At 37.2% G+C, this 27,744-nt stretch overlaps 1 protein-coding gene across 4 annotated transcripts in view; it reads right to left on the bottom strand.

The window, feature by feature from the left end:
- Window positions 1-27,744, bottom strand: part of SEC22A (SEC22 homolog A, vesicle trafficking protein) — a 63,056-nt gene that overhangs the window by 5,840 nt on the left and 29,472 nt on the right. For 3 of the 4 annotated variants that reach the window (XM_008708152.2, XM_008708151.2, XM_008708150.2), the window contains 2 exons: window positions 16,320-16,435; window positions 2,703-2,768 (listed from right to left, as the gene is read on the bottom strand). In XM_008708152.2, coding sequence (XP_008706374.1) covers window positions 2,703-2,768; window positions 16,320-16,435 — 182 coding nt within the window. The remainder of the gene's footprint in view (window positions 1-2,702; window positions 2,769-16,319; window positions 16,436-27,744) is intronic. The other variant, XM_008708153.2, reaches the window with a different exon arrangement.

Raw genomic sequence — 27,744 nt, 5'->3', positions numbered from 1 at the left:
AAACCATTGATATCCGCAACAACCTGGATAAATCTTCAGAGAATTATACAGAGCAAAATGATGCTGATCACAAAAGGTTCATACTATATGGCTCCCTTTATATGACATGACTTAAAATGAGGAAATTACAGAAATGGAGAACACATTAGTGGTTGCTAAGAGACGAAGGGGCAGGAGGGAAGTGGATGTGGCTATAAAAGGGCAAACAAACGGGTGCTTGTGGTGATAAGAACGTTCTATATCTTGCCCACGTTGACATCAATATCCTGGGTGAGATAAGGTATTATAGGTGTGCAAGATGGTACTACTGGGGGAAGCCCAGGTAAAGGTTATATATCTCTCTTAACAACAATTACAATTATCTCAAAATAACAAGTTTAATAGGAAAAACAACTTCATACTCCCATATTTGTCTGCAACTTACTTTATAAACAACTAATATGCACACTATACACATGCACATACAAAAAGAGAGTGAGATATAGAATGTGTTGCAAAATGTTGGTGGCTCTAAGTGTACTAGCCTTTCAACTTTCCTGGACGTCTGAGGGTTTTCAAAATAAAGCCCTGAGGGGGAAAAAAGAACAGTCTCTAGTTTCTAGATCCTTTGATTTCCTCTTTCAAATGTTCCATAGCAAGATTACTCCTCTCTGGCTGAGCTCTGTGTGTCCTTAAGTACCCACAGCCTGGAGAAAAAGGCAACAAACCATGTAGTCATCGTCTTTGAGGTCTGATCTAAAGGGGATTAAAAAATATCCTGACAACTGGAGATGGAGCATGTTATAGGGTAAAATACAACCATGTATGTTTTACTGTGGAAAAAAACAGCGTTATTTCCACCCTGCTCAGCATAACTTGGAAAGCATGCAGTTTCATGCCTGTCAATAAGAAATTGGCTTTTTGCTTTCTTTTTTAAAACATGAATCCATTTCACTTCTCTCAAGTAAAAGAACACCCGAGTGACAGTGCTCCTCTGAGAACTATTTTCAGCTGTTCTGGGTAATGTACTAGAGGTGTGCCTCTCTATAAGCAACAGCACTGCTCCGGATCACGCAGACCGGGGGTCGAGTCACTGTAAGAACTGGCTAGGCCTCGGTGAAAAACGGCAATGATAATAAAATTAGCGTGGGGCTTTGTGTGAGGATTTAATGGGTACAAGGAATATAAAGGACTTAGCACACAGTAAGAGCTCAATACATTTTGCTATTATTAGTAGTATTTAAAATTATTTCATTAAGGCTCTTTGATAAAAAGTAATTTTTAAAAGTGTAAATAAATAAAATTATTTCATTTAGGCAAAACAGCCAAAAGTACATTTTACAAGAATTACTAATGAAATTATTTTAAAGTTAACATTTACCTCACATTGTTTTAGAATCATATGAAATAATGCATATAAAAGTCATAAAATTGTAATTTTATACCATTATAGAAATTACACAAATATAGGGATTTTGCTTACAGACAGCATAATATAGTGGAATGAACACAATATTTAAAATCAGAAGACCCAGAGTTAAGTCCTGACTCTACTGCTTACTGGCTATGTGATTTCTGGATAGTACTCAAACTGCCTCAGATTTCTCATTTTCAAGAATGAGACTGTCTATGTGACAGAACTATAGAGACTAAAGTTTTAAAAAAATCTACATAATACTTCATAAAATTACAGCACTTGTGACATAAACAAATACAAGTTTTCACATTATCTGCATGAAATGTCATTCATTATAATTAAATCTGTCAAACTGGATAGAAAATTTCTAAGTACAAATGACTAAGAAAAATTAGGAGCTTTTAAAAAACAGGGCCACTTGAAACTAAAATCTCTATCTTTACATAAAGTCAAATGCATATATTCCAAGTATTTCACTAGAGACTTCTACTGAGTTTTAGGTAGCCTTATGTTTGCAGTCCTGAATCTTTCTAACATTCTTTCTATGCAAGCCAGAGAAATGTGTCCCCTGTGAAGTTAAGTCAAAAGGTCTTGCTTGCTGTATCACGTTTCAGCAAAGACATTCCTCAGTCTGAGTAAGTGGCATGGTTACCCCTCCCTTCCCTACAAATCTCTGCTTCCTCTTTTCTCAGGAATGCCAGTCCCCATCTCCCTACCATCAGGTGCAAAACCTCCTGGCTCTGTAAGTCTCCTATCTATCCTGTCTTCAAGTCCTAATAGTCTTCCTCCTCAGTGTCATTCTCTCACTGCCAATCCCTACCGCCATCATCAGAGTTCACACTCTCACTTCCTTCTGCCTTAAGTAATGGAATCACCTGCTAACTAATTTCCACCCTTCCATTTTCTCTGCTCTGGCAATCCATCCTATTCCTCACTACTAAATCAAATATCCTAAAATCTTGCTTTTGCTGTTCCCTGTTCAAAAACTTTCCCAAAAGTACAAAATCCTCATGCTGCAGTATAAGCAGAGCCCTGAGGCTCAATAATCAATCACCAAAAAATCTAGAAGTAGCCTTTACCGCCACAGGCAGATGACATACTGCCACTGAAACCTGGCACAGAAGAGTGTTAACATTAAGTACACTGGGATCTAGGTCCATTCAAAACGGAGATGTAGATCATAAAGCTAACAGAGGCTCAAAAGAGAGGCAAAGAACTCAGACGTCATTTTTATTTAAAGTGCACAATTATCAGAATTAATACCTGAAACAATAAAAGTGTTTCTCAAAAATTGGAGAGAACCTACCTGGTAAAGGCAGGCTGCTGTTCCAAGGAAAAACGCAACAATGTAATTAAAATCTTCGCCATCACTCTGCAAAAACAAAATTAAAAATTACTGTTTTTCTAGTGGAAGCCCGTTTCCAAAAACAATCCATTAGGATAGGGTATGGCAATGTTTATGCAGAGTCAAATGTTTATCAAAATGGTATATAAAAAATTCTCAAGAGTCCAAAAAATTCCAAGGGGTGTGAGGTATAGAAAGACTACTAGTGTTCCTCTATGTTTCTGGCCCATCATTTTCACCTTACCCAGTGTGGAAGGCAAAATGAGATGAAATCACTTATGTCAAGGGGCTTTAAAATGGTGCCAGACGCCATTAAGGAGATGGGCCTTTATGCACGTCCTCACCAGATGAAACCATGAACTTTGAACAGGGCCAAACTACAAATATTCCAAGGACTCTGCCCAAACACCTGCAATTTGCTATGTAAGAGAATCTGCTTAGGGACAGCCTTAGCAACCAATTATACGCAGCCAAGATTAGTTTTCTGCTGCCAACACCAAGCAAAATTCTTTGTAAACAACACAAACATTCCTTTTCGTCTTCTTTAAACCCTTGACTTTTGTACCCTAAAGGGACACAATCTGGGCGGCTACCCAATCTGTGCTCCCCAAGTTGTAATTCTGAGACCCCAAGTAAATGCTCTTATTTCAGCTCTGCCTCTTTTCTTAGTCAACCCAAGAAAAGATGAAAGCCAATGGAAAAGTTTCCACATAAGGTAAAAAAACCTCTCTTCTCCACCAAAAAAAAGACATATAAAAATGTACAACACCTCAGTAGCCTATAAAGTCAGTCCTGCTCACTAGGATCACTACCTGACTCCAATAAGTATTGACAAACCTTACTATCATGTGAGCACATCACTGAATCATCCCATAAAGTAATGTGACATGATTAAAAAAAACACAACAAACTGAGAAGTTACTGTCCACTAGAGTGTGCTAAACCCCAATGAGAACAGTCACACACGCTGTGAGAAACAGCCACCCAGAGGAAAAGAGACACATCACACGCAGAACGCTTTTCAAAGAAAACTAATGGAAAACTAACAGAAAACCCAAGTTTTTCTATTCTCTTTTGATTCCTCTTAAATGCCTATATTTAATTTCTTTCAGTGTTTTATGAAGTAAAACATAAAGCCCAGGCAGGAGCATTATATTTGGCCCTTATTTTAGAAAAAAGATCTTTACACAATGAAAATTTTCATAAGACATGGGAGTGTCTCTCATGACCATGTCTTCATGAAATAATATACAGAGAAAATTCCTTTTCCACTTGCTATTGGGCAAAAGAACTGACCATAAGACAGAGGGAGAGTTGCTTATCTCAGTGAGATGATCTTAAAATAGGAACCATTAATCTGTCTGGGACGCTTAGGCCTGTTCTACCTCAGAGGCATGGAAGGTCACGAAACCTTCTAACCGTAATAATTCTAACACTTTAAGTTCTGCTTATTTCTTAATTCTTTATTTTAAAAAAATTTTTTTCTGATTATAAAAGCTTATGTTCATTGTACAGAATTTGGAAAACAGACTGTTACAAAGAAGAAATTCATATGGTCTATAATACCATAACCCTGGGATGATTACCACTAACCACTCCATATATTTCCTTCTGATCTTTTCTATACAAAAATACATGCACATTAAAAAAATGGAATAATTTATATTCTGCTCTTTAGTACTGCACATTATATCATACACACCTTCTCAAGATACTGAATATTCCTCAACCACATGATTTGTAGCGATTATATAACCTTCCATTGTGGGAAGATACCATTAATTTAATTACCCTATAATTGGATATTATTTTTTCCTTTAATTTACAATATCACTTTATAACTCTCTTAATTGCCTTTGGAACACTTAAGAGCATGTTTCTGGAGTCAGTCGGATCTGGGTTCAAATCTTTACTTACTGTATGCATGGTCTTAGACTATTTAAATTCAATTTTTGTTTAAAAAAATAAAAGTTATAGAGATTAAATAACATTTGCAAACACACAGAATGGTAACTGGCACACAGTAAGTACTCAAAATTATTCACCAACTTCTCTCTCCCTGAGGTTACTGTCTGCATCATTTATCAGATAATTAGATTACCTTCTAGTATTGTTTAAACCTGTAGTATACGGGCCCTATCTTCTCAAGTAGACCCCAACCTTTTTTTTTTTTAATTGAGCTATAACTGACATGTAACATTATATCAGTTTCAGGTGCGCACCATAACAATTCTTTATTTGTACATACTGCAAAATGATCCCTACAATAAATCTAGTTATCATCAGTCACCATGCAAAGTTACAAAACTTCTTTTGATGAGAACTTAAGTTCTCTCTTAGCTACTTTCAATATACAACATAATATTATTGACTATAGTCACCATGTTGACATTACATCCCCATAACTTATTTATTTTATAACTGGAAATTTGTACCTCTTGACCCCCTTCACCCATTTTGCCCACCCCCCCAATCCCACCACCTTAAACTTTCTTCAAGGCAGAAAATCAATCTTACTACTTACATGAAACTGCACACAGTAGGAATTCAACAAATGCATGCCAATTTGAGTTGAGCTTAAAAAAAATCTATTTCTACTTGCCAAAGATTGTCTATAAATATATTTTCCATTCAGTAACTATTTATTAAACACTTATGGGCCAGGTATTACATTACTAGACCTAGAAGACAACTAAATCCATATGAACTCAAGGAGCTTACTTTCTGATTAAAAAGGCAGATACAAGGGGCGCCTGGGTGGCGCAGTCGTTAAGCGTCTGCCTTCGGCTCAGGGCGTGATCCCGGAATCCCAGGATCGAGCCCCACGTCAGGCTCCTCTCCTGGGAGCCTGCTTCTTCCTCTCCCACTCCCCCTGCTTGTGTTCCCTCTCTCGCTGGCTGTCTCTGTCAAATAAATAAAATCTTTAAAAAAAAAAAAAAGGCAGATACATTAACCAACAATTCCCACTCAAAGTGGTAACTGATGGGATAGGTGTGTGTACAGGGTATAAAAGAAGACTACTGGAGACACACTTAATTCTGCCTGGAGAAAAAAAAGGGTCAGAAAACATCTGCTCAAGGAAGCAAAGCTTAATCTGGGTCTTGAAGAATGAACTAGTGGAAAGGTAGACAAGGTAGAGAGAGAATTCTAGGCAAAGGGCATATACAGTCTCAAAGAGGAAAGACCTTAGGATGACTCCAAGTCTTCTTGTTAAGGCAATATTTGAATGATACCATTCACTAAGTTGGGAATACAGGAGGAAAAGTAGGTTTGAAAGCAGAAAAAACGGAGTTCATTTTGGACATGCCATTTTAGAGGGGCCAGTGTGACATCAAAATAATTATATTTCATAGATTTAAGTCAGCTTCAGGAAAGAGTTGCATCTACAGATCCTACTTTAGTCATCTATTTAAATAGTTGTTAAACGGGGGCGCCTGGGTGGCGCAGCGGTTAAGCGTCTGCCTCCAGCTCAGGGTGTGATCCCGGCGTTCTGGGATCGAGCCCCACATCGGGCTACTCTGCTGGAAGCCTGCTTCTTCCTCTCCCACTCCCCCTGCTTGTGTTCCCTCTCTCGCTGGCTGTCTCTATCTCTGTCAAATAAATAAATAAAATCTTTAAATAAATAAATAAATAAATAGTTGTTAAACGAAAGCCTAGGATAATCAAATGTAAATCTTAATTCTTGACTGGCTCCTAGAATGGAGAGAGAGAGAAAAAAAACAACTATAAAGGATATTTAGTCAATTGTAGAAATTTGAAAATGAATTTTATATTAGATAATACTGCATTGATCTTAGAAATCTTTGGTGTAATAAAGGTATTGTGATTATGTAGGAGAATTCCTAGTCCTTAAAGCAAACATACTGAATAATTTTGAAGTAAACTGTCATGATACCTACAAATTTACTTTCACATGATTCAGAAAAGAAAGAAAAAGAAGGGTAAGTAGGTATACAGGTAGGTGCTAATTGTGTTGTTTTTTAAATCTTTCTGTAAGGTTGAATTCTTCTAAAATAAAATGCAGTGGGAGGAAAGGGGAATACAAAAAAAAATTTAATGCTATGCAACCACTAAAATGAATGTAATAGAGCTCCATATACTAATATAAAATGATCTCCTACATATTGTTAGATGGAAAAGATGCAAATAAGCATGGAGTATACTGCCATTTATATAGAAATACTTTGAAAACAATTAAAAAAGGAAATATATAAATTCATATGTACTAGCATATGCACATTCTCTCTCTAGAAGGATAACCCAGTGGTTGACTCTAGGGAAGAGAAATGGGAAAAGAATGACTTATTGTGACAACAGGCTTTGGAATTATAGGCTTTGAAACTGTAGGCATGTGCACATTTTACTGTGTGAGGATGTGTGGGCATGTACCCAGACTAACTTCTTTTAAAAAGGCCATCATGAAAAGACCCAAAGAGAAGGTGCAAAGTTAAGAAGAATATAAAACCAAGTACTGAACATCGGAGAATGCCACTATTTAAAGGATAGGTAAAGGAAGGAAGTTTACCAAATAAACTGAGGAACAGGAAGACAAAGAAAAAAAATACAATAGGAGAGAATGGTTTCATGAAAATGAAGGGTAAGAGAATGTCAAGAATAATGTAACAAACTATTAATAATGATTTATCTGCTTCTAGTTTTCTAAAATGAATATTATTTCTGAAATTAAACAGAGTTACTTTTAAAAGGAAAAACTGAACAGTATGTGAGGTGAGGCAGAGAGGCCACATGAGACAAGGCCTCAAGAGTGGCTGCAGCATTTGGCAATCAGAAGGGTACTAGAGAGTTTAATGGTCAGTATTTGAAAGAATAGAGGGCAGAAAAGAGATCACAAGAGACTAAGAGACTAGAGGTAAGGGAGTGGGAACAATAAACACAGGCTATTCTTTCAAAAAATGAGAAGGAAACATACATCAAGAGGTTTGTTTGTTTTTAAAGATCGGCCAGCTATGGCATGTTTATGAGCTAAGAGAGCCAGCAGAGAGGAAGATGAAAAGCAAGTGAGGGAACAGCTACTAGTTGGGGGAAGGTAGAACAGAGGTTCAGAGTCGGGACAGAGTGCGTGTTTGTGGGGAAAGACAACAGAGAGTTGAAGGCAGGGGTGGAGTGGAGCAGGGAAGGAGGGGGCAGATGTAAGGAGTTCAAATAAAAAATTTTAAAAACGTCACTTTCATCTTTAGGGGAATACTAGGATACCAACATATTGCTTTGAAAACTAACAGAGGGAAAGAATTTTTTTTTAAAGTTGAGGATGAAGAGATAAGCAGAGGCTTTATATAACAGCCACACAATGTTATTGAATGATACCGTTAAAATGTTTGTAATAATGGGAAATATTCACTTTTTAATCTTAAGTGGAAAAAAGGGCACAAACTTGTATAATGGATATGACATGTATAATGTATACGTATATATGTATATGTTTGTGTGTATGCGCATATATATATGTATATATATATGAACACAGAGAAAATTTGGAGATGATTTTTATTTTCTTTATACGTTTTTCTTCGAATCTTTAACAATGAGCGTAGAATCCGGAAAAATACTTCTTTTTCTTTTGAAAGCCAGCAAGCAAGCACTGCATCTTAGCGTAGATATTATGCCACTAAATAAATTTAAAACTTCTGTTGAGCTTTAATAGGTAGAAACAAATTCATGGGAAATAAAGAAGCCAAGGAATAAAAAGCAAGTTGACTACTTCTGCTTTGTAGTAGCCATTACAAACAATTTCAAAATCAGAGAGTCTTAGAACGCTAGTAGTACCTGGAGTGGTCCTTGAGCCTCTGTATCTAAAATCTGCATCTTGCAGAACAGGAAAAGGAGATCCAAGAAGATAAAATAACCCATCCAAGGTCACTAAGTTAGTTACTGGCAGACTGAATTCCAGGCCAGCATTTCTACTGATGTATCAGAATCCTCAATTTTTTCCAAATGTACCACATGCAAATTATTTCTAGGTTGGTACCAGCTTAATTAATATCATTGTCTCAAGGTTAATTGTTAAAGGAACACAGGCAATATAAACCTAATGTGATAACAGCTTATATATTCATGAGGTGCCAATTCACAAAAAACTTATTAACATCTCTAAATGCAGAACAAAGTTAGGAAATGAGTGAAAATAATCTAATTTACACATTACTGTGAACACCAAATCTTTACCAGCTCAAAATAAAACTGTACTCATCCTACACCTCCCCAATCTGAACTTACAATCCAAAGAAACACTTCAGTGTTATATATTTTAATAAATTCCTTGTTTTATCCTAAGAGGCAGTTATTAGTTTAGAAGAAACAAACGTGCTGAATCTTCAAACAATGTTAATTATATACAGGAATGCTGATTCATGTGGGTTCTCAAATTTAAATGTGCCTCAGGCACCAGCTTACATACTAGAAGATAAATGTGGCAATCATTTTTAGCATTCAGAAAGAGGAGTTAAAATTCATGGCCTTTTTTGAAAAGATAAACTTTAATATCAATGTACTGCTCACACTCAGGAAATATAATACATATTTTCAGCTAGATCTAAAAATATGATCCCCAAATAAATCTTTGGCTCTTCAATCAAGTATTAAAGAAATGCTGAGGCCACTTACTCTGTGTACTGCCTTCCTGCCTCCTCTCTGACCACCATGATTTGAGTAATTCCACCACAGTTAACTTCGAAACAGGTAAGTCCCATGTCCTGTAATTTGCACTTGAGTCTACATAGCACAGCATCTCAAAAAGATCTTTTACTGACCACAAGTTATCTATTATGACTCTAGGGATTATTTCTACCACAAAATACAATGATGAACCACAAAGAAGGCTGAGAGTATGTTTCAAATTCAAAGGCTTTAGTGAGATTAGAAACGACCCTTTATCCAATACCAGTCATGAACAATGATAAAATAGACTCCAATGAGAGAAAATTAAAAGCAAGAGACCTCAGGTCCCCAATTCTGTATGTATTTTCTGGCTAACTTGGACTGAAGGGATGTACTTGTTGAAGTTAATCTAGTTTGTACCCCTAATCCTACCTTGCTTAAACTCTAAATTTATCACAGTGCTCTCTGCAATCTGGCATTCCTTTCTCTCTGTTTGTCTACTGTCCATTCCATCCTTTAGGACATAGAATCCTTAGAAGGTAGATGTTTCCAATGTTACACAGTGCTCCTTCATTATTCTTATAACAAGACATGGAAAAATATTTCCAAGCACCAGTCACTTACCAAAACATTTCCCTCTATACTGATATAAAATCCCCAATAACTAGAATAATAGGAATCTCTACTTTTAGTCCAGTGAATTTCCAAAAGCAGTGATTCTCATTTGGCGAGATCAGAATTTGCTGGAAAATCGTTTTAAACTATCTATGAGTGACAAACTACCTGTGCACTATATTCCCCCCAACTTTGTACTCTGTTTCCTTATTCCTTTCTCTGAGCATCCCTGTTTTAGAAATCTCAATTACTGATGAGTGTATGCGGAATATGTCAGGTGGCTATGACAGAACGAAGATTTAAAACAATCCTAAAGGAACCACATAACCAGGTGTCCATAGTTTCCAGACAGCTAAAAAATCCCATATGGACCAATTTACAGTTCCTTGGATCAGATGAGAAGGAAATACTGTTGGAATAAATTTAGTCTAGGACAGCTGTGAAAAAGAATTCCGTATCAACCATTAGAAAGACACATCTCAAAGACACAAGCATCCACTGAGTCCCCAAATTATAAATGATCTACTAATAAAAAAGCCCTCTTTTCCCCTACTTGTAATTTACCCCATGCTTCCGTCACACTCCAGCACCACAGTTTTAAGGAACCGTTTAAAACAATCAAAAAACCTTGAAGCTTCTAGGGAAACTGTGGCCTCTAAGACAGAGGCAGTAAGAAGTTACAAAAACCCAGGAAAATTCTCAGGCTCCCTTTAAACCCCACAAAAATATTGACCTTTACTCTACTGAAATGTTACTTGAAAATCTACTTATTAGGTTGGGTTAACTGAAGTTGTCTTTTTTTTTCCATGCTTAAAATAATAGGTGCTAATACTCATTTTTATTACTTAAAATCTGAATAGTATATTCATATGGTTCAAAGAGTAAAAATAATATACAAGGCATATACCTTGAAGAGTATCATTACTACCCTGTTCCCAACTGTCGAGTTCCTATTGCATTTTTTAGTCTCTTATTGTTCCAGAGTTTCTTTATGCAAATTAAAAGATATTATTATCTTCCCTGGCCATCTTTGGTGGGGGTATTTGGGGCTGAGCTGAGAAGGACTCATGGGTGCAGGGTCAGGGGGTCTCCACGGGCTTTCTCCAAATGGCCACTATTCTCAGAGGACACAAAATTGTACATCTGACCTAAACCATGAATCACATTCCCAGACCCAGGTTCCACCCTGGCTGGAACACTGATATCCCCACCTGGCCTGTGTGAAGGGGAAGGCTCAGTCCCTCCACGAGAACAGAAAGCCAATCCACCATTTCCTAGGAGATGGCTGGGTACAACAGGCTGATCCTACCTGCCAAGTGGAGCCACACCTAAGGACAAATCAAAGCCCAGAGACTGCTTCTCCCTTCCCGGTCTTTGTTTTAATCTTGGTGTATGGTATGCATATATGTGTGTTTAAATTAATAGATTTTTATCTTTAGAACAGGTTGACAGAAAATTAAGCAGAGTGTGTACTACAAAGAGTTCCCATATATCCGGCTCTTTCCCTGTTCACGGTTTCCTCATTATTAACCTCTTCATTAATATGGTATATTTGCTACAACTGATGAGCCAACAGTGACACATTATCATTAACTAAAGACCACAGTTTACATTAGGGTTCACTCTGTGTGTGTACATTCTTTGGGTTTTGACAAATGTATAATGACATAACCACCATTACAGTAACATACTGAAGAGTTTCACTGCCCTAAAAAATTCCATGCCCAACTATTCAACCTTCCTACCTCCCTCCAAACCCCTGGCAACCACTGATCTTTTTACTTACTGTCTCTATAGTTTTACCTTTCCTAGGATGTCCAATAGTTGGAATCATGTAATTATGTGGTTTTCTCAGACTTCTTTCACTAAGCAATGTGCATTTAAGGTTTAGCCATGCCTTTTTATGGCTTGAGAGCTCATTTATTTTTATTACTAATACTCCATTGTACAGACTGCCACAGTTTATTCTTTCACCTTTTGAAGGACATCTTAGTTGCTTCTAGTTTTTTGAATTATAAGTAAAGGAGATACAAAATATTCATGTGCAGGTTTTTATGTGAATATAAGTTTTCTATTCATTTGGGTTAATATACCTCAGAGCACGATTGCTGGGTCATACAGTAAGTCTATGATTAGCTTTGTGAGACAGCCAAATGTCTTCTAAAGTGACTGTGCCATTTTGCGCTCCCACCAGCATTGAATGAAGAGTTCATACTGCTATATATCCTAACATTTGGTTTTGTCAGTGTTTTGGATTTTGCCATTTTAGGAATTTAGTGGTATCTCGTTTTTGTTTTAATTTGCAATTCCTTAATGACATATGATGTTGGACATCTTTTCATGTGCTTATTTGCCACCTGTATATCTACTTTGGTGGGGTGTCTGTTCTATTCTTTTGCCCAATTTTTAATTGTATTATTTGCTTTCTTGAGTTTTAAGAGTTCTTTGTATGTTTTGGACATACGCTGTTTGTCAGATGTGTTCTGCAAATATTTTCTCCTAGTCTGTAGCTTATCTTTTCATTCTCTTAATGTCCTTCACAGAACAAAAGTTTTTAAGCTTTCATGGATATTTTTGGTTCTATCTAAAAAGTCATCACCAGACCCAAGGTCATCTTGGTTTTCTCCTGTTACCTTTTGTAAGTTTTACATCTTATATTTAGGTCTGTAATCCATTTTAGGTTTTTTTTTATTAAAGGTATAAAATCTGTGTCTAAAATTATTTTTTGCTTGTGGATGTCTAGCTATGCCAGCACCATTTGTTGAAAAGATTATTCTTCCTCCACTGAATTGCTTTTGTTCCTTTGTCAAAGATCAGTTGACTATACTTGTATGGGTGTATTTCTGGGCTCTCTATTCCATTCTATTTATCCATCTGTCTATTGCTTTGCCAATGTCACACTATCTTAATTTTTATAGCTTAATAGTAAGTCTTGAAGGGGCGCCTGGGAGGCTCAGTTGGTTAAGCATCTGCCTTCAGCTCCGGTGGTGATCCCAGGGTCCTGGGATGGAGCCCCGCGTGGGGCTCCTTGATGCTCAGCAGGGATTCTGCTTCTCCCTACCCCTCTGCCTGCCGCTCCCTCTGCTTGTGCGTGCGCTGTCAAATAAATAAATACAATCTTTAAAAAAAATAGTAAGTCTTGAAGTTGGGTAGTGTCAGTGCTTTGATTTCCTTTTCCTCAGTATTGTGTTGGCTATTCAAAGTTTTTTGCCTTTCCATATAGGCTCATTTAGTCAATACCTACAAAATAACTTTCTGGGATTTTGTTTGGGGTTGTGTTGAATCTACAGATCAAGTTGGGAAGAACTAATACCTTAACAATATTGATTCTTCCCACTCATAAACATGGAACGCCTCTCCATTTATTTAAATCTTCTTTCTCTTATCAGAGTTTTACAGTTTTTCTCATATAGATCTTGTATATGTTTTGTTAGATTTATACTTCAGTGCCTCATTTTTGGGTATGCCAATATAAACAGTATATTGGTTTTTTAATTTCAAATTTCAATTGTTCCTTGCTGATATAAAGTAATTGATTTTTATATATTAATTTTGGATCCTGTGACTGTGGTATAATCATTTATGAGTTACAAGAATTTGTCAATTTTTTGGGATTTTCTACATAGATAATCAGAACATCTGGGAATAAAGACAGTCATATTTCTTCTTTCCCAATTTGTATGCCTTCTGTTTTCTTGTCTTACTGCATTAACTAGGTTTCCCAGTACACTGCAGAATAGGAATGGTTAGAGGGGACAGCTTTGTCTTGTTCCTGATCTTAGGGAGTAAGCATCTTGTTTCTCGTCAAGTATGGTATTAACTGTAGGGTTTCTGCAGATGTTCTTTATCAAACTGAGGAAGCGCCCCCTTATTCCTAGTTTGTGGTGAGTTCGTGAACAGGTACTGGATTTTGTCAAATGCTTTTTCTGCATCCACAGACATGATCATAGGATTTTTCTTCATTAGCCTGTTGACGTGATGGATTACAATAACTGCTGAATGTTGCACCAGCCTTTCATACCCGGAATAAATCCCACTTGTCTGTGGTATATAATTCTTTTTATACATCATTGGGTTCAATTTGCTAATATCTTGTTGAGGAGTTTTCCATCTATGTTCATGAGTTACATTGGTCTGTAATGTCTTTTTTATGTATCAACAGGCTGACAAATCTCAGAGCCATCAGTTACACGTAAGTGGTAATCAGTTTAATCAGATTATTGCTCTTCTGAAACCTAAACAACTGCGATGAGGCAAAGACAATACTGCGCAGAGGGAAAACATGAAACACTCAGCAATCAAGGCAGGCATCAGCCAGCCGTAGCAGCTCAAAGCATGAAAAGCTGTAGTTTATATATTTTCCTTAGTTTTGAAGTTGTGAATCAGAGGAGGGAGAAGGAAGGAATCAGTCCAAGAAGATGAGGGATAAAATATCTGAGTGCCTGAAAGAAACTATTTTCTTTAATAGGTTTTGTGAGATACAACAGCCTTGTCTGACTTTTAACTTAAAAATAATGGGGGTCTAAGCCCCCGGTTCCTCACTTAGACACTGTCTTCTGGGTCAGGATGGTAAGGCTCTGAAGCACAAAAACTTTTCTCTACCCAGATCTGCTCCCTCCCCTTATTTAACAATTTGGTAATTTCAAACCCAAGAATTTTTTTTAACCACAGAAAACCATCTTCACATTTTTGCCAACTCTAAATTATACCACTATTTACTTAATAAGTTCCATAAAGTTAAAAGTTATTAAAATTAATTTTAAAAGGAAAATTTTATATCTCTATCATTCATCTTAACAAATACAGATGCTACACACTACCATACACTAAAAACGTAACTCCTAAAACTAAAAATGTTTACCCCTCTACCACCTAAAGTCATTTACTGTGCAACTTTAGTGGTAAATGTGCCCCATACTCTGAGAAATACTCATCAAATCCAGTCTTCTCCTTCATTTTATAAGTAATGAAACAGGACCAGAAAGCAAAGTGAGCTATTTAAGTGAGCTAATCAGGAGCTGAGCTGGAGCCAACCCTTTCTCTCTTTCCTCCACGAACAAAAACCAACTCTTCACCCACCTATACTACTTGCCACTACATCAACTTTAAAAAAAAAACAAAAAAAAACAAAAAAAAAAGGAAGAGGCTATCTTATTTATTAACTTTTCAGTCAGCTTTCTCCAAATTGCCTTTTTTCCTTTTTGGCAGGCTATCTAACTGGCTCAAAACTGAACTTCTGCTGAAATAAAGCTGACCTGGCTAGGGGACAGGGACAGGAACACCAAAGGACAGCAGCCAGCTGTCCTGTGCCTGAAAGGGAAGAGGGCTTTACCTGAGGGTTCAGGATGTTTGAAAAAGAACTGAAAAGTCATGGGAAGCACCCCCTCCCCACTCAAGGGACAGCTCAGCTGCCTGGAACCTGTGATGTCCTCCGCTATTGCCGCCATACAGCTGATGACATTCAGACAGTGCTCAGAATGGTACTCTCAGAGCGTTCCCCAAATTAACAAGCAATTTTAAAAAAGAAAATAAGGTGTGTTAAGTGGGTTTTTATGAATGGTATTCTGAGCTTAATGATGACCAAAAACAGAGAAATAATTTACATGTAGAAGTATAAAAAAAAATTTTTTTTAGAGGAAGTGAACAGAAACAAAGGCAAGGAAAGCTGTCCAGTTTGAAATGTGCTAAACTTTAAGAAAGGAAGTTTCAAAAAGTTTACAAAAAGAGAAAAAGTTAGTATATTCTGATAGCCACAGTCTCTGGAAAAAACTGCACTGGAGAACAAAATAGTTGCAATATCTGAAAAAAAATAGTGGTTTCAGGTAGCCACCAACAAAAAGGAAAAAGAACAGATAAAGTGGAAATACACAGAAGTAGGACAAAAACCTGCCCATAAATGTGCCCTTTTTTCTTCCATTCCTCTCTATCCACTCAGATCCTTTTAGGTCCAGCTCACCCCTCCTCCACAAAGCCCCTTTCTCCTATCCTGACTTACACTGACTGCTCCTCTTCCGAACTCTACGTACTTGGCAATTATTCATGTGCTGCTTTTCCCCCTCCCAATTCAACTCTAGGTTCCGAGATAGCAGTGCTCATGTCAGACATACCTTGGTGTCTCCTGAATACCTATAAATAGTGCCTCCTGCAAGTAAATTAATAAATACGTGCTGAGTCAAAGAAGCCAACTAGAAGTCACTGTTCTTACAGGAAGGGGAGACTAGGGCAGGCATAAAGAACACAGAATCTGAGCATGCACCGTAAACTGTACTATGCCCAAATCAATTCAAATCGAGTTACAAGTAGAATCAACAGGCGCAGTCACCTGAAATTGCAAAAACAGTACAGTACCTGCAAAAGACTTTCTATGGCATGAAAACCTCGAATTAAATTCAGAGCTCCACATAAAAGACTGAGGATAAATGCCACAATCCCTGACAGAGTCGCTGGTTCCAGTCGCTGGTGAGCTGGAAAATAAAAGAAATGGTTAGAAATGAACACCACTATCGCAGGTCAATATCTACACTTAATGTAAAATGAAATTCATTGCTCAATTTAAATGGGTCAAACACAGATTAATCTTCATAGAGTTATTTATTAACATATTAGTAATTAAATTTTTTTTTTTTGAAGATTTTATTTATTTATTCGACAGAGATAGAGACAGCCAGCGAGAGAGGGAACACAAGCAGGGGGAGTGGGAGAGGAAGAAGCAGGCTCATAGCGGAAGAGCCTGATGTGGGGCTCGATCCCATAACGCCGGGATCACGCCCTGAGCTTCCCTACATTTTTAATAGACATCTAACGTGCACCTGGGGTATATAGGCTAAGGAGTGTTCACATCTGGCAGTGAATCATGTAAAAAAAGAACCTTACTGCCTAAATAGGTCTACCATTTGCAAGGAGTTGCAAATATTTGCAAAGGTGACTTTGCCTGAAAGATCACTGCATAATTCCTACTTTTTCTGAAAATGCTTAGATAACATTTTTAAGGACAAACATAGCTTACTTTTTCTAAGCAAAACTCTCCCTTATTTGAGATCCAGGGCTATAAATATCATTGGCTGTAGGTGAGAGCTCCCATCTAATCACCAATCTGAACTTCACAATAGAATAGTCTTATAGCTATGAAGTTCCTGATCTCTGAAGACCACTTGAAGACCACTATATATGATAAAACAGTAGCTGGGGAAGTAAGTGACCACTTCAACTTCACAAATACATCCCCTTATCTGTCAGAGCTCCAGCAATGTAAGACATTTAGTCATACCACAGTTTCACTTTATCATTATCTTGGGCTTCATAGAATTAACAACTGAGTCTAAATGAAAATACAAAACTAAATACATAATCATCTAGACGTCAAAAAGGAGACAGAGGGAAAGGCAGGACAACAGAACTACAGTCAGATCATTTTATTTAAATCACTGAAGTGTAAAAGCCCTAACAATGAAGTTAATGAGGTGGAACATTAATATAAGGAAAGGCTTAAATCTTTGCAACTTATATTCAGCCATTACAGCAGAAAAGCTTCCCTAAACAGTACAGAGAAACACAAAACCCCGCGTATCACAAGAAAGTATTTGTTCCTCAAGTTCTGCAGAAGATGCTAAGATGGGAAACATTTTCTCGAGTTTTTTCTGTGCCCAAGCTGATTGCTGGGTCTCTCAATTTCCTTGAGATTTTAATATGAAAACAAAAAATTAAATATCTCTGTGAACTATTAATACCAAGTTTTATATCAGTAGAGGAAAAAAAACTTCACAATCTAAAAATCTATCCAACTAGTCTACCAATTAGTCATGTTTTGTATCTCCTCTCCACACCCTCTCAGTAGTAAGGGAAAACTGGCCTCTAATAAAAAGAAATCCTTAATATGAGCCTCAAGCATAAAACTACCTGCCAACTAAACAGATTACATAAATCGTACTTCTGAAGTATACAAGTTTACCTTACCAAAAAAACCAAATAATATTCTGTATTATAACTAAAAAATCTTAGCTGTTTATGGTCAAGTAAAGTATGGCCATTCTTGAATGGGAAAATATTACCATTTTAATGTGTTGATAAGTGTCTAAGAAATAAATAATATGACTATATAAATTAAATATTAAGTTTCTAATGTTTATCTCTTGGCCTTAGAGCACTCTCTTTATAATTATAATATACCATTTGTTATTAAAATTATTTCAAAATGACCAGAAATATTTTTAAAAACATGAAAGCAAATGACAAGCCTCTTTTAACAAAGACAAGACATGTATTATGCTGAAGGACAGGCTGGAGCTGTGCCAAATCACTGTGGGAAAGAAATTCTGAAGTGGAGACCCACCCACTCCCACCCTATCTCTCCCCCTAGGACCTGTGGGAATGGTTACCAAAAGAAAACTCCCATCTGCATACAACATGAGGATGATACTCCCTAAGGACAATTTCTCATGTTAACAACTGAACAAGATATTTAATCACATTTTAATGTATTATATGATATCTGCTACTTTCTATTTCAGTACAACAAATTTTAGATTCATTGTAATCCACAAATGCTTACTTCACACTTCAATTTGGCACCATGATAGGTACTATTAGGTATAGAGTGGATTTGGAACAATAACAAATGAGAAGCAATATAGAAAAAAAGTTACTGAATCCAAAACAGTATTACCTGGTCAGTTTTTGTTTTGTTTTGCTATTACTATCTTTCGCTACAATGCCTTTTCTTTAATTAGTCTCCTTGAGCCCAATAATGGCATTTTCGTGACAAAATTAAATTTTTTATGAACCAATAATTAATGAAGTTTAGAAAAGTTCCTAAAGAAGTAAATCTCTTGGAACCAAAGTGCTATTGCTTATAGGGAATTAATATATTTACTTAGCAAATACCTTTTAGCATGATTCTAAGATGTTGTGCTTTAGAAAATACAATAAATGATTTGCACAATCCGCCCTCAAGATACTTCTAGTCTTTTGAAGGGAAAAAAACAGATAAGCTTGTGAAAGTAATAAGCATTCTAAACTAAAAGAGTTAAGAAATTCTGAAGAGGAGGGGTGCTTGGGTGGCTCAGTTGGTTAAGTGTCTGTCTTGGGCTTCTTCGGCTCGGGTCATGATCCCAGTGTCCTGGGATCAAGCCCCGCATCCTGGGATCAAGCCCAGAATCGAGGTTCCCTCCTTAGCGGGTAATCTGCTTCCCCTTCCCCCACCCCCCCTGCTTGTGCTGTCAAATAAATATATCTTAAAAAGAAAAAAAAAAAAGAAAGAAAGAAATTCTGAAGAGGAAAGGTAACTAGGGGGAAGGTGGTGATACAGGAGTGGTAACAAAACCAGGGAAGATCTTTAAAAATGGTGCACAAATGGGAAAAACTGCATTTCTGCAGAGAAAAGAATATGAGCATGGAGGTGGAAATGAGACGCTATAGTGGCTGTTCTCAATGTACCAGGCACAAGTGCTTTTATACATGATCTCATGTCACCCCTCCAAGAACCTACTGCAGTAGGCACTATAATCATCCTTATTTTTTTCAGATGAAACTAAGGTTTAGGGAGATTAAGTAATTTGCCCAAAGTAAGTAAATGAACTGGGATTTAAACCCAGGTAGCCTGACACTAGAACTCATGTCCTTAACCACTTTACCACTGGGCATTGTTACTGCTTTTATTTAGCTTAAAAGGATGTTTATGAAGAGTAGAAAGAAATAAGGTCAGAAAAGGGGGTTGAAGCAAATTAAGAGACAGTTGGAAATACTAGGCTATAAATTATGAACAAGTTAGACAATGGGGAAACACTGAAGAGCAAGAGACCAATATAATTAACGCTATGCTTTTAAGGAATATTAATTTATCAATGGATTGTAAGGAGATTAAAAGAAGGAAGACAAATAATATTTTCTCAGTGCTTTCGGGGTAGGTACACTTTTTCCCACTTATCCTTCAAAATGTGGTACTTCATAAGGCAAGAAGACTAACTTCTTGGTGTCTGAATTTTTTCATCTGTCAGTGGAGGTTAAATAATTTGCTATGAGTCAGACATCTAGTAAGCGTCATCTTCACAATTAGCACTTGGGTCTACAAGACTGCAAAGCCCATGTTCTTTCTACAAGTCTTCCTTAAGGAGTCATTGCAAAAGACTGGCTGATATGAGGGCCTGAATTTGGACAGTGACAGCAGGAATGAAGAAGAAAGAGGTGAGTGATATTACAAGGGTTAAAACTCGTAGATGTGACAACTACTTAGATATGGGAAACAAAAGGGAAAAAAATTAAAGAAAATGTCAAGGTTTTAAAGTGTGGGTGATTGGAAAGTTAATGGTGCTACCAACAAAGCCACTGGAAGAAACTCAGGTTTGATCAGAATGGAGATATTTTATACATATCAAACTTGTAGTGATAACAAGGCATGTTTAATAAGCAACAGAAGAATGGAAGAGTAGCAGAGCTGTAGAAACAGATGAAGTTTATATCTGAAAGGAAGGGTTGGGATGAGATTACTAAGGGAAGAAGTAGGCCAAGGGCAAATCCTCGGCAAAGAGTACCTTTACAGAGAGGACAAGGAGTCAGGAAGACAGATTTAGGAGAACAAGAGGAGGAAAGAGCCTCAAAAGCCTAGGAAAGGGAGGCCTCCTGGAAGAAAGATATGGATAACAATGCCTGTGGACAGGCCAAAGACAGTCTGAACTCAAAACAAAAACAAAACAAAACAAAAATTAGGCTTATTGACTAAAAGATGGTTTTTTGACCCTTTATAAAACAGTTTCAGGAGCGTGAAGGCAAAATTCAGACTGTAAGAGGCCAAATAACTGTTGATGGTAAGACAGAGCAGCAGTAAGTGAATGCTACTGCCGTTAAAGAAAATCAGGATGACAGCCTGACAGATATACTAGGACTGAGAAATAATTCCTTTTCCCCTGTAATGCAGTGATGAAGGGAGATCTGAATACATTTATAGGTATAGTGAAAAAATTCAGTGAAGAGGAAATAGAAGAGTCAAGAGAAAGGGAAAATGATGAAAAAGAATACCGGAACAGTCATTAGGAAGATTCAAAATGATGGTACCATTTTTTTTTTTTTTTAAAGATTTGATTTATTTATTTGACAGAGAGAGAGACAGCCAGCGAGAGAGGGAACATAGGCAGGGGGAGTGGGAGAGGAAGAAGCAGGCTCCCCGCAGAGGAGCCTGATGTGGGGCTCGATCCCAGGACTCCAGGATCACACCCTGAGCCAAAGGCAGACGCTTTACGACTGAGCCACCCAGGCGCCCCTGATGGTACCATTCTAACCTTCAAACGTCATTATACCACAGTGCCTGTGCTTTGAGCAAAAACGAAGTTCAGGAGGCACGGTCATTCAATGATGCCCCAAATATCTGGAGAAGCAGGTTTTAGAACATGCAGAGAAATTTCAGGTCAATTCCATTCAAATGAGCACAAATTATTACTAAATTATGACTGAGACTAATTGTATGGTATTAAAAACACACTGTTCTTTTCACCACGAGGCCCTTTCTTACATCATTACCTGTCAAAAGCCTGTATGTCCCTCCAGGCCCTAGGGCCTAAAAGTGGTACTTCCTATTTATCTCTATCTCTTTTAGAACATGTATCACATTCTAACTTGTATTTTACTTATTGGCATGTGTGTGGGGGGAAGAGAGAGAGAGAAGAGAGAAAGAGATATTAGGAAATTTATTTGCCTTGTGGGGCAACTGCCGAATACAGTACCATTCTCGTCAACTGACAAACTGCCTAAAAAATTACACAAGAGGAAAAAAGACTAATTAATCTAGTGTTTATCCTAAAAATAAAGGTGTCAAAGAAACAGAAAAATGTATTGAATTTAGAGTTTTGTGAAGTTTTTTAAAATAAAAGAATATAAAATTAAAAAGATTAGCAACACTAAATGCTAGTGAGAACACAGAGCTACTGAAACTCTCATACACTGCTTGTAGAAATGTAAAATGGGGGGCGCCTGGGTGGCTCAGTCGTTAAGCGTCTGCCTTCGGCTCAGGGCGTGATCTCAGCGTTCTGGGATCGAGCCCCACATCAGCATCCTCTGCTGGGAGCCTACTTCTTCCTCTCCCACTCCCCCTGCTTGTGTTCCCTCTCTCACTGCCTGTCTCTCTCTGTCAAATAAATAAATAAAAACTTAAAAAAAAAAAAAAAGAAATGTAAAATGGCACAGCTACTTTAGAAAACTGGCAATTTCTCAAGGAGTCAATCACGTACCTCACTTTTGATTTGGCAAATTCCACTGCTGATATTTACTCAAGAGAAATGAAAACATGTCAACAAAAGACAAATGTCTGCAGTAGCTTTTTAAACCAAAACTGGAAACAAGCTAATGTCCATCAGCAGAAGAACGGACAGACTGTGGCATGTTCACACAATGACTACTACTCAGCAATAAAAACGGCCAAACTACAAAGACCTACAACATATGACATTATACTAAAAGAAGCCGAACGCAAGAGTCACACTATATAATCTTGTTTATATAAAGTCATAGAACAAACAAAATTAAAAATAACTAGAGTGTAAAAGATTAGAACAATGGTTGGAGGCGGGGCAGAGACTGGGAAGAGACAAGAAAGAACTTCCTGGGGAGATGGAAATATTCTATATCATGATAGGGGTATTAGGTTTTTTTTCCTTATATTCTGTATTTTGATGCTTTGATATCTTAGGTGCCTTGCTGACTCTAGAGGATGGCCCTTCCCAGGGCTATCTAATTTCTAGAGATAGCAAACAACTCCCCTGCAAGAGTGCTTTTCAAAAGCAAACCCCCTAATCCAAAGCCCACACTTTATCTCCTCTATGGCGCTCTCACACTCAGGGCCACTATCCTCCTACCTGAATCACCCCAGAGTCAGGTAGCAGACAACTAAGGATAGCCTTATATCCCAGAGCCTGCTGTAAGTACTCAAGCTAGCCAATCTAAACCTGCTTACCCTGCTTCTCCAGCTCCTTCCTAGGGAAAACACAATAAAGGCTCTTGCTCACATTTTCTCCCACTCCTTTCCCTCCTGACCAACACCTGCACTTCCCCACATGGCCCTGGGTTGTGTAGCGTGCACCCTTCTCTTGGGATCTGAGTATAACAACCTTTTCAGTGGTAGCTGTCTCTTGATCTGTTGGCCTTGCCATACCTATAATAATAATAAAATCTATATTTTTTTAAAAAGAGTGGTTTATATAAATGTATCCATGTGTCTAAACCATATAGCAAAGATTTGTGCATTTTAATATATGCAAATTTCCTTTAAAAAAGAAAGAACCACAGGGGCGCCTGGGTGGCTTAGTTGATTAAGCGTCTGCCTTCGGCTCAGATCATGATCCCAGGATCCTGGGATCCTGAGCCCTGCATCAGGCTCCCTGCTCCATGGGGAGCCTGCTTCTCCCTCTCCTTCCCGTTTGTGCTCTATCTCGGTCTCTCAAATAAATAAAATCTTAAAAAATAAAAATAAAAAAGAACCACAAGTAAATTATCAAGTAGATGAGTGGCTAGTGGGTGGGGATACAGATGAAAGAAGAATGGCAAAATGTTTTTTGGTTTGTTTTTTTTTTTAAAGATTTTATTTATTTATGTGACAGAGAGAGAGGGAACACAAGCAGGGGGAGTGGGAGAGGGAGAAGCAGGCTTCCTNNTGAGCAGGGAGCCCGATGCTGGGCTCGATCCCAGAACGCTGGGATCATGACCTGAGCTGAAGGCAGACGCTTAACCGACTGAGCCACCCAGGCACCCCAAGAATGGCAAAATGTTGATATAGTTATTATAATTGGGTGACAGGTACATAAAAGTTCATTATACTACTGTTTACTCTGTTCCTTTTTAAAAGTTCTCCATGATAAAATGTTTTAAAAAGAAAACAAAAAGGGCAAAAGTAGGACGTAGTGTTTAACTTAACATATTGACCCCTATGATGGACAGCAGAACATTTGTAGACTTTAGAAAATTGTAGAAAAAATTCATGTTAGACTGTGGCGGGAGGGGTCAAAAGGTCAGGAAAAGTCAAGAAACCAAAAGTAAGATACTCTAACAGAAAAAAGGCCTGAAAAGTAATGTCTGTCAAGTAACTCTTACCAGATTCCAAAATAAAGTAAATAATTTTATTTAGGAAAACATACTTAAACTCAGAGACTATAGAATATTACCCAGGCTTCATCTGGATTAAAAGAAAATTTTATGTTAATATTAAAATAAGCTCTAATTGTGAATTACTTTAAAAACCTTTCTTTCTTAAAACTTCTTTCTCTTTCTTAAAACAATTATCAAATCCCAGATTTCCCCCCATTTTCCCAGTGTCTGCTGTCTGGTGATCCAGGATACCACTGCAGACCACAGGTCAGAGTGGGGACTTGCTGAAGTCAAACAATACATGAACTTTCTAACAGAATTTTCTCTTGGTAGGTCAAGTTAGATGAACCCCTACCCCAAATTAAAGATTAATTTTCTAGATCCTGAGTGTGTACATTAATGGACGATAATTCTGGCAGCAACACTGACTGCCAGACCTATGGAATTAGAACTACAGAGAAGGAAAGGCCAATGGAAGCCATGGAGCTTCCCCCACCCAAACATCATCAAAATATTAATCCCTAAGGTAAACGCACATCAGTGTCACCATCCAAGGCTTATTAAAATATGCACAGATAGTGATTCCTACTACACATCCATTTAATTCTCCAACTTAAGGCTCCAAAATGAGAGTGTCTTAGAGGACGACAACAGATTACTGTGGGTTCCAACTACACATACTTTTCCAGATGCAGTCTCCACATGAAACAATCAATTAATTCCATGACATGTAGGTACTCATTTGCTAACACTTTCTTCTTTACCCTAATAAACAGAGAAAATCAGAAGCATTTTGCTTTTATCTGATAAAGATAGCAGTACATAGAGGCACCTGGGTGGCTCAGTTGGTTAAGCAGCCAACTCTTGATTTTGGCTCGTCATGATCTCTGGGTTGTGAGACTGAGCCCTACATCAGGCTCCACACTGAGCATGGACTCTGCTTGGGATTCTCTCTCCCTCTCCCCTCCCCCCAGCACTCACTCGAGCTCCCCCAAAAAAAAGAGAGACAGAGAGACAGAGAGGGCAGTACATTTACTATATTGTCACAAGATTTTATCAACTCTAAGCCAGACATTAGTCTATAGCAGGGGTTGGCAAACTATGACCCACAGGCCAAATCCAACCCACAACCTATTTTTGTAAATAGAGCTTTACTGCAACACAGCCTTACCTATTCTTTTACACATTATCTATGGTTGTTTTTATACCATACCAGCAGAGTGAAGTAGTTGCAACAGAGACCATATAGCTTATAAAAGCTAAAATATTGCTATCTGGACATTTACAGAAAATGTTTGCTGACTCTTGGCCTACAAGGACCCAACACGTCATGGAACATTATAGTGACCCACTTTGTTGATAACCTCATGCTGACAGGATCTGGAGAACAGACAGTAGATACCTTGGGAAGATACATGTATGCCAGTGTGGAAAATAATAACAAAATTATAGGAGCCTACACCTCAGTCAAGTTTCTGGTGGTTAATGGTCTAGAGTATACTGAATGTAAAGATCAAGTTGCACCTTGCAACCCATACCACTAAGAAAAGATATGCTGCTGAGTAGGCCTTTCTAGATTTCAAAAGCAACATTATAAGACTTGGGTATACTGATCCAACATGTTTACTGAATAGCAATGGCTGAAGAGGGCCAAAGCAACGGAAAGATCGAGACTGCATTACAGGACACTTTGCCACTCAGCCCTTACGGCTCACAGATCTAATGGTGTTCAAAATATCTGTGGAAGATAGAGATAATGTTCTGAGTCTGTAGCAAATTTGGAAAGAAGAATCATAAAAGAGGCTCCTGGGTTTTGATGCAATGACATGGTCCTTAGGCAAAAAGAAAAATGTTTTCATTTTAAGAACTAGTTCCTGGCTTGCTTGTTGGCCGTGGCAGAAACTAGTGGCCCTACCATGAAATATCAGGTATATACTATAAACCCTAAAGCACCCATAAAAACAAACAAATGAAATGAAGAGATATAAGTCAACCAAAAATAGAAAATGGATCAAAAAATAATTTAAAGGAAAGCAGAAAAAGAGAGAAAGGTGACTAAAAACAGATGGGATAAAAAGAAAACAAACAGCCATGATGGTAGGTCTAAACCCAACCATATCAGGGCACCTAACTGGCTAGTCAGTGAAACATGCGACTCTTGGGGTTGTGGTTTCAAGCCCCATGAGGAGGTGTCGAGATTACTTAAAAATAAAATCTTAAAAAAAAAAAAAACAAAAACCAACCACATTAATAATCACGTTAAATGTAAGTGGCCTAAACACCTAAATAAAAAGGCAGATATTGTCAAATTGGATTTTTTCCCAACAGACTCAACTAAGTAATACCTAAAAGCAACCATTCTAAGTAGACACAGAAAGGCTAAAAGAAAAAAGACAGAAAAAGATACACCATTCCAATACTACTTAAAGAAGTTAGAGTGGCTATATTAATAAAGTATATTGCAGAACTAAGAATATTACTAGGTATAAAGAAGGTCATTTCAAAGTGACAAAGAAGTCCATGCACCAAAGAACAATTCTAAATATTTAACAAGCTTTAAAATATATAAAATAAAAACTGACAGACCTAAAAGGAGAAAGATATAATTTCATAAATACAGTCAGTGTTCAACACCACTTTCTCAATAATTGAGAGTCGACAGAAAATCAGAAAGGATATGAAAGATTTGAACAATATCAACCAACTTGATCTAAATGACATCTATAGAACTCCACCCTACAATAATAGAATACACATTCTTTTCAACACAGAACACAGGAAAAATGGCTAAGATAGAACATACTCTGGGAGAGTAAAACAAGTCTCAATACATTTAAAAGGATTAGAATCATACAAAATCTGGCATCTGACTTCATGGAGTTAAGAAATCAGGAAATGAAAGATATCTGGAAAAATCTCTAACTACTTAAAACTATATAACACATTTCTAAATAACTGATGGATCACAAAAGAAACCAAAACGGAAATTAAAAAGCATTTTAAACAGTATGAATGTGAAAATACAATATGTTAAAATTAATGTAGCTACAGCAATATTTAGAGGGAAATATATACTACTAAATGCCTATTTAAAAAGATCTCAAATAAAAAATAACCTCCACCTTTTTTTTTAAATAACCTCAACTTCTGCCTTAAGAATCTAGAAAAAGAGCAAAGTTTAAGTGAGCAGAAAACAGCAAATAATAAAGATCGGATCATAAATCAATGAAATAAAAAACAAAAACAATAAAAAGTCAATGAAACCAAAAGCTGGTTCTTTAAGAAAATCAATAAAAACGCTAAGCTATAATAAAAATGATCGGAAGAAAAATGCAAAAGACAAAAATTTCCAATATCAGAAATGAGAATGGTTGTATCACTACAATTCTACAGATATCAAGGGGATAAAAGAATATTATGCCAAAAAATTCACTAACTTAGGCGAGATGAAGATATTCATTCAAAAAAACAAACTACTAAAACTCACTCAAGAAACAGATAACTTCTATGAGAAACAAACTAAGGGCCTCAGAGGGGAGGGGGGTGGGGGAATGGGATAGGCTGGTGATGGGTAGTAAGGAGGGCATGTATTGCATGGTGCACTGGGTGTTATACACAACTAATGACTCATCGAGCCTTACATCGGAAACCAGGGATGTACTGTATGGTGACTAACATAATATAATAAAAAATCATTAAAAAAAAAAAA

Source organism: Ursus maritimus, unplaced genomic scaffold (assembly GCF_017311325.1).
Source record: "Ursus maritimus isolate PB19 unplaced genomic scaffold, ASM1731132v1 scaffold_4, whole genome shotgun sequence".
NCBI classification, from domain to species: Eukaryota; Metazoa; Chordata; class Mammalia; order Carnivora; family Ursidae; genus Ursus; species Ursus maritimus.
Note: the sequence above shows the minus strand (reverse complement) of the source record. Positions and strands in the feature narration are given on the sequence as shown.